Source organism: Octopus bimaculoides, chromosome 11 (genome assembly GCF_001194135.2).
Source record: "Octopus bimaculoides isolate UCB-OBI-ISO-001 chromosome 11, ASM119413v2, whole genome shotgun sequence".
Classification (NCBI taxonomy): Eukaryota; Metazoa; Mollusca; class Cephalopoda; order Octopoda; family Octopodidae; genus Octopus; species Octopus bimaculoides.
Window position 1 is genome coordinate 47,920,223 of NC_068991.1, and position 8,779 is coordinate 47,929,001.

An 8,779-nucleotide genomic window follows, 5' to 3' on the forward strand; every position below is an offset into this window, starting at 1 on the left:
ATTGAATATAGCAAATAATTCTTTAGGGTGTACATATTTTTGTATCGTTTGAAAATTAATATTTCGTTCATATCTTTGAAAATGTTTATTGTTCCAAGTTTGTATAATGTTTGCATGTATAATATATTTTATTCAGTATAAGTTTCATTTGATTTCCTTTGATATTATCAGAGTAATGGCAATTTTACTGAAATTTTTTAGGGGTGTGCATACTTCTGTGAGATATTGTATGTATGTGTGTGTGTGTGTGTGTATATATATATATATATATATATATATATATACATACACATATGCATGTATACACATATGTGAGTGTGTGTATGTTTGTGCTTCTTTGTCTTAACACTGAGTGATAGTTGTAAATGAGTATCACTGTCAAATAAATAGTGTCATTCATTTCCAATACTCTGCAAAAGAAAACACAAAAAAAAAAGCTCTGGCCATGGGGAAATATTATCTTGCTTGGAAATAGGTGAGGGTTGGTGGCAGGAAAGGTACTGACTATAGAAAATCTGCCTCAATAAAATTCCATCTGATCCACACAAACAGAAAAGTGGACTTTAAAATGAAGGTAAGGAAAATGTACATTTATCGAGGATATTCATTGATAAGTTGTCAGGATATGTTGTGCATAGTGAAACAGTAGTGTACAAAGAAGCTAGTGATAGTTTATGTTGGCACAGTACAAAATGTTGACAAAAATGGAATAAATTATTTTGCTATAAGGAAGAGAAGTCTAAAATTTTGGTAAAACCATTAATGAGGTGAAATGTTTACTAATAGTGATGAATCAACAAATGTCATATATTAGTTACTTCAATTTAGAAAAAGTGGTTATATTATTACAAGGTCCTATGTTCAGTCTAAGTGCATGATACTTAAGCTCAATTGAAGTCTTGTGGATGAATTCGTGGAGTAGCCCATTAGATGGACCTATTGCATGAAATCTGAAGATCTAATTTGGTGATGCTGTGTCAGTGAGAAGAATATGTTTAATAGTATATGTGTCTGTGGAACAACTAGCTACAGTATAATTCAATGAGCAGGTTGATCAAACATTGGATTGTTTGTAAAAACTGATGGGAGTTCATCAGCATGATTAAGTAACATAGGAAATTAATGTTATCTATTACAGTTTTAACAGTTTCAGAAGAGCAATTACAGAATGGATGTACCATGTCTTAAAAGTAGCTAGCAAATTATTATAAACTAGAGTTAGTTTGGATAAAATGTAGATAGAGTTTATGCCAGGATACTGAGTGATTACCATACTGAAATAATTACAAGAGATGTTTTTGGTTAGGAAAAAGCTACAAGCTAGTTTGCATTTGTCTAACAGGAAAAGAAATTTAGCAAAGTGGAATACACTGAGTGCATTGAGGCATTTAGTGTGCAGGTCTTTAGCCCAGTCCTGTCTTAAGGTATGAGCACAGAAGACACTTACCCAGGGGTTCCACAGATCTAGGGATCCAATGTAAATCTATGTATGCCCTTGCTGTGTTTATAGGGGCCTATAGTGCTGTTGAGGTGATACAGTCTCAGCCCATTTTAATCATAATTCTTGAGGCTAGAATATAAGATTTCAGGACTCAGTACTATTGGGAACTTTTATATGCTGTATTTCTTTTTTATTAGAGCAGAAAAGTTGCAGAGAAGTTCCAAACCTGGAAGTATGTTCTACAATTTGCATATGATCATGCATATCTGTAATATCAGTCTGTAAGACAGCCAAAGCATAGAGTTTAGAAAATGAAGGTTGTTTTGAAAGTAATGCAAAAGTGGGATTAGTTTTTTTATTAACTGACAAAGGTCATTCAAAGTGTACATGTTGGTAGATGAACACCACTTCTTCAAGCAGAAGCAATGTACCATCATCATGTTTTTGTCAAAGGTAGAGTCCAATATCTACAGAGAGCTACAAGTTATTTATGGAGATGACACAATGAACAATGGCAATATATACAGAGGGATGGAAAGGTTTAAAACTGAGAAACCAGCATTAAAGACAAACCATTGCATCAAAGGCCAATATGAGAGTTCCTCTCATGGCAGCTATTGCAGTATAGTTTGTTCCAACAGAACAACCATGTTTAAGTGGGGATAAATGTTACCTCTTGTTAATAAATATCTTTTAACAAACCATCAACTGCAATTGTTGACTCAAATTGCCAGTGAGTAGAACAAGTGGGCACCTTAGCAGATGACATTTGATTTGAAAGTGAAAACAGTGAAGTCATCACTGATCTGATGCAAATGTTTGAAATGAATGAAAATGTGTTTTTTTTTTTTCCAAATAGGTGATGGAATGAAACATGGGTGTGTCTGAGCTGGAAACAAAAGCTTAGTTCATAAGAAGTTCAAAAGCCAGCAACTTGTCCTTGGTTTTCTAGAATGTGGCTGTACTGTGAACAGAGTGGCACTTTGAGACACACCAAAGCCTTAAAGAAGCCATTAGGAGAAAGAGACAAATCAAGACTTCGAAAACAATTCATATAACAATGTGTGGGCACACATATATTAGGTAACAAATCAGGTAATCGTAAGATTATGTGTGTATATGAGTCTGAGAGAGTGTACATGTTTATACTGGTGTGTGTATGTAGGGACGAGAATCTGTACATTCTTATAAAAACGCCTTATAATGCAGTATCAAAGTATGAGTGAAATGAGATAAAGTGTTCCACTGTATAATGAATGACGAACCAGATAAAGCACTTGGGGTAGAATAAACGACTTAAACCCCAAAGATGATACAATAGAAACAAATAGAGATGAAAGGAAAAAAAAAGTTGCGAGACATTTCGATGCTTAAGCAAATCTATCACTGCATCTCTTAATGTTTAAAGAATACTTCACTACCTGGGGTAGCAAGTTTTACTTACAATAACACCCTTACTCATTCCATTAGGTAATAGCAACGCGAATTATCACAAGCGGTAATGTACTAGGGTAGAAACGGTTAAAGTACAAGGCAAACTGCAGTATTGGTCCCATCCCTCTGTAATCTCAGTTGAAACCCCGTCGACGTCAATTATAAGCATCCATCTCAATGAATTAAAAAAAAATGTATTTTTCAAGGAGAGGTAAGAAACTGCATTAGCCCTATACCATTAATGTAATTAGTTTCGATTCCATCTCCTCCCACATGATTGTGGCTTCAAGATCATATAATATGTAAAACACGTTAATTATTATTAAAAATAACCACATCTCAGTCCTCTGCCCAATTGAACAGAATTAACAGTAATACGTCTTTTCAAAAGGACATTAACAATGATAATAAAGGTTTCTATCATAGAGCGAAGGCCTGAAGTCTAATGGGACGGAGTTAGTCGAGGAACTTGACTGGAGGCACTTTACATTATTGAACCCCGAAGGATGAAAGCTAAAGTTGGTCACGGCAGGATTCGGACTCGGAACATAAAGGGAGCCAGAACAAATACTCTAACGATTTAAAGAAAGAAGAAAAGGTAAAGGTCCACTGAATCGAAACCGAATATATTACCGGTATTTTTATTAGACCTCTGTTGCATGAACATTTGAATAGGCTGATGGGATTACATAAATCAAGAATATCAAAAATGCAGGGCCTTTTATGATAGCAAAGGAACACCAAGACTAGAAATTGCAAACCATAAACGATTAAAACAAACTATTATCCATAAATTTGTAATCAGCATGATCGGTGGAAAAGAAGTCTTCTTTATTTTAAAGCTTCATTAGTTTCTGAAAGCCCGTTTTGTTGATGATATATATATATATATATAAATCAGCGTGCTGTAAAGGAATACGAAATTATGGAGTATTTGTATAGAATAGTTGAGAAAGAGCAGAAATAATTGGCAGAGATGTCCAAATAAACTCACCATTGTATATTTAATACGACAGAGACGGGTTGGAAACACTGACTTCTTAATTGATGTGCTTTGTCATCTTCCGGTAAGACAGTGCTGCCATCTACAACGGACCAGCACAACAGAGTTATCTAACTTGGAATTTCTGATTGTTGTATTTTCTTCTTCTTTTTCATTAAGTAATCAAATTTCAGAGATATCTGAAGATGAGTTCAGGGTTTCTATTACCAGTCGCAGCTGTTTCACTTCATTTACACCTTTTATACGGCTTAATGGTGACCTTAAGTATGAAACGACAAAACTTGGTCATTCCCAACCGCTGTTACTTTTGTGAAATTCTAATTTAAGATAAAAATGTATAACTTTATTATCAATTATCAATTATATAAGTGTGTGTGTGTGTGTGTGTGTGTGTGTGTGTGTATGTATGTATGTATGTATGTATTGTGTGTGTGTGTGTGTGTGTATTTATGTATGTATGTATCTGTGTGTGTGTGTGTGTGTGTATTTATACATGCACAGATACATACATATACGCGCACGCACATATATCAATTTCTTCCTTGGTAATTGCAAAACAATGAATTTTAAGGAAAAGATTAGGGGATGTTCATGCCGTTCCAAATCCAGTAGTAATATTAGTAAAAGTTCGGTCAGGAATCACAACACAATTGAAAATCTATTTAATTCGCCTCCATGTTTTTTTTTGGCGTTTATAATTGTTTACTGCACTGGTGTAAGACTAGAGAGGTATGTTTCTCCGATAAAAAAGAGCGCGTCGTTATGTTCATGCTTCTTTTTCAAAGGCAAAAAATTTCGATTATTTGGTTTGCAGGTAAATACAAAAACAAACACAAGTTCTCCAAGGGAGATAAATATAACTCTTTGAAAGAGTTACTTACCTTTACCCATGAGATTGGCCTTTCTTCCTAATTTTTTTTTCTTTTTCACCTTTTCATTTTGTCTCTTTCTCTCCAATGATGACAATAATCCTTTCTACTATACACCAAGACTGAGATTTTGCGGGCTGGAGTAAGCCGGTTACATTAATCCCAGTGCTCGACTGGTTCTTATTTATCCCAAGAGGATGAAAGGAGAAGTCGACCTTGGTGGCATTTGAACTCACAAAGTAAAGATGTACGAAATGCCGGTAAGCATTTTGTCCGGCATACTAACGATTCTCCCAGCTCATCGTTTTAATAATGATGATGACGGTAATAATAATGATGATGATGATAATAATAATAATAATAATAATAATAATAATAATAATAATAATAATAATAATAATAATAATTTTTGCTCCTTTGAAATTATTCTTTTTTTTTTTAATGAATTTTGCTGTGGTTTACAGTTTTTGTGTTTGTGCAGTTTGTATATATTGGCAGGTGCTTACCTCCTTAATTTTTTAAATTGTAAATTTAATTGTGTTGTTGCAATAAAAAGCATCTTTATATATTCGGGAGTCAGGGAGAAAAGAAAGATAAAATTTTCACACAAAATTGTAGATATTAAAGTTTTAAAGTTTTCTAGAGTTGTTTGCTTGCATGTCTGATCAGAAATCCTGCCACATGAGCAAAAGGGTTGCAAGTGTAAGTGCAGAGGTACCAAGGATAAACTCCTGGTAGACAAATCTGTACTTAGAGACTGCAAGAGGAGGAAAACTAACTTAGCCATATCATGGATCGACTATCGTAAGGCGTACGATATGATCCCACATTTTTGGATTATGGAATGCATGAACCTATTTGGTATTGCATCGAATGTTGGGCGATTGCTTGGTAAAAGTATGGCGAAGTTGAGGACGGAACTGGCAGCATAAGGAAGAAGTTTAGGGACAATAGAAATCAGGAGAGTCATCTCCCAAGAGGACTGCCTGTCTCCATTGAACTTTCTACTGTGCATAATACCACTGACACTGATTCTGAGGAAAGTAAAGGCTGGGTATGTATTCAAAAGCCGCCATCAAAAAGTCAACCACATGTTATTGATGGATGATCTCAAACTTTATGGTAAAGACGAATCCCAAGTCAGTTCCCTCGTTGATACGGTGTATACTTTCAGTGCTGATGTCAGAATGGAGTGTGGTGTGTTAGTGTTGAAGAGAGGCAAAATCAAATGTATGGACGGGCGAGCGATACCATCGGGGGAAGTTATGAAGCAGATAGAAGAGACGGGCTATAAGTACTTGCGGATTTTGGAAATGGATAAATTCATGGAGAAAGAAATGATAGAAAAATTTAAGGTAGAGTACTTGCGCAGACTGAAACTGATCCTTAAGTCGAAATTAAACGAACGGAATAAGATTGAAGCTATCAACACCTGGGCGGTTTCACGACTTACATATGGAGCAGGGGTAATCGCATGGACAGTAGACGAACTACACAGCTTTGACAGAAAGACAAGGAAGTTGCTGATTAAATATGGGATACTCCACCCAAAAAGAGACACAGACAGACTGTATGTACCAAGAAAAAGAGGGGGAAGAGGACTGGTTGGATGTATTAGAGCAGAAGAAAACAACATAGCATGGTATGTAAAAAATGCCACAGAACCACGGTTATTGGAAGTAAGAAGGTCGTGTAGGATGGAAGATTGTAAAAATAAAGCACTGTGTAAGCACTTGCGAGTGAATGAAACTGAAAATAGGTGGATAGAGAAAAGACTGCATGGACGATTTCATAGGGATGTTGAAGATAAGACAGACAGAGCAAAAAGATGGCTATGGATGACTAAAAGTGATTTAAAACCGGAAACGGAGACTCTAATCTGTGCTGCTCAAAAGCAAGCGTTAAGAACCAATTACATCAAATACAGAATAGGCAACAAATCAGAAAGTGATAAGTGCAGAATTTGTGGACAAAATGGTGAAACCGTATGGCGTATTAGCCCCGAAAGAATATAAGAGACGGTATGACAATATTGCAAGGATTGTCCATTGGACACTTTTCAATAAGTATGGACTTGACAGAGCAAAAAAGTGGTACGAACATAAACCCGAAGGCATAATTGAAAACGATAATGCAAAGATCCTATGGGATTTTATGATTCAGTGCGACCATGCGATAGAGAATAGGAAACCAGACATAGTGTTAATTGAGAAAGAAAGCAAACTATGCTGGATCATAGATATAGCATGTCCAGCTGACAATAAGGTATGCGATAAGGAAGAAAGAAAAGTCGATAGATATGACAGGTTAGCTTGGGAGGTTAAGTAGTTGTGGTCGATGAAAAAGGTGGTAGTAGTACCAATAATTGTCGGAGTCATGGGAACAGTGAGTAAAGATCTTGAGAAGATATAGTTGTCAAAGATCATGAAGGAAAAAAATGCTTTCTAATTAATGTATCAATACCAGCAGATGACAACGTTTCCCTAAAAGAAATGGAGAAACTATCAAAATACAAAGACCTGGAAATAGAGGTAACTCTAATGTGGAATCTAAAAACAGAAACAATTCCTATCATAGTACATCCGCACGCGCGCACACATGCACGCGCACTCCCCGCACGCGCATACCTCCGCACGCGCGCACACATGCACGCGTGCAGACGCACGCGCGTACATTCGTACGTAACTGATGATTTACTTTCTCGCCATACCTATTCTGTCAGGCAAAGTATGACAAAATATTAGTAAAACATATCATCATTAGAGATTTGATTGGTTGTCATCATTAGGGACAAACAAAACAACAACATCTTCAGTATCATATGTATAAATCACATGTCAGCATAAAGGAGGTTGCCGATGTTTTAATGTTAATGAACAAATGACTTTATTTATGTTTATACAACCATCTTTCCGGGTATGGGAAATTCAGGTAAGTAACTACATAATAGGCTTACCATACCAACTATCAACAAGATATTTGAGGCAGCTGGGAGTCGGAAAATTCTCAATATATAGCAATGCAAATGTCTGCAACAATTCCCTAATTCTTATCTTTTGTTCAAAATTGCGAAAAAACTATAGTTGAATGCTATAAAACTTTGAGAAACATAGATAACTCCTTCTGGAATCACTGTCGTGAGGCGATACGTGTTTTGTAATAGATCAATAGATTTAATAATTGTTTGTATTATCACCTATTAAGATGTGGGAATATATTTTTTATCTTTTGGTCGAGAGAGAAGGCAAGGCGCATAAATCTTTTGCAGGGCATCCGAGATACGTGGAAGGGAGGGAGAGGGGAAGGTATCCTTAAACCAGTAACCTGGTCAAAATGCTTGTAACAGAGTTAAGGGCACCTAAACCACTAGGTGTGGCGCTAAATGGATTAAGTTACTATCGAAGTAGACCATAACGAGGTTTGAACTTAGAACGCAGAGCACCGGAAAAAACCGCGAGGCGTGTGTGTGGGTGTGCGCGTGTGTGAGTGTGCGTGTGTGTGTGCGTGCGTGTGTGTGGGTGTGCGTGTGTGTTCAAACCGTGTGACAATTGGAGTTGACTTGTTTACATTTCCGTAACTTAGCGGTTCGGTAGAAGAGGTGATAGAATAAGTACTAGACTTAACAAAAAGTAGTTTTAGCTTCGTTTTGTTTGACTAAAAGCTTTCTAGACGGTGTTCCAGAATGGCCACAGTCCAATGACAGAAACAAGTAAAAGATAAATGGGAATTCAAAAATTCGTTTGATGATTTAAAATGTGCAGCCGAGAAAATAGAATAACTATACTTAAAGAAAAACTTTTGAACCTAAAGCATAAAACAAGGAGAAATAGCTAACAATTTTCTGCTTATGCTCAACGCTTATCCTAGTTTGGTCCTTTGATCGCCGAATTAAGTTTCATAGTCATTTCTGTAATGATGTTCATTACACAGTAAAAAGAAAAAAGAATTGATATTTTTTGCTTTACCATACTTTTTCAGGATCTCTTGATCTCTTGTTAGAACAGCTTTCATATCCATCACTAAAAGTATTTG

The 8,779-nt window shown here is 36.0% G+C and overlaps 1 protein-coding gene across 1 annotated transcript in view; it reads right to left on the minus strand.

The window, feature by feature from the left end:
* Positions 1-4,018, minus strand: part of LOC106870842 (26S proteasome regulatory subunit 4) — a 22,244-nt gene extending 18,226 nt beyond the window's left edge. The window contains exon 1 of the mRNA XM_014917072.2: positions 3,870-4,018. Coding sequence (XP_014772558.1) covers positions 3,870-3,872 — 3 coding nt within the window. The 5' untranslated portion in view covers positions 3,873-4,018. The remainder of the gene's footprint in view (positions 1-3,869) is intronic.
* Between the last annotated feature and the right edge of the window lie 4,761 nt (positions 4,019-8,779).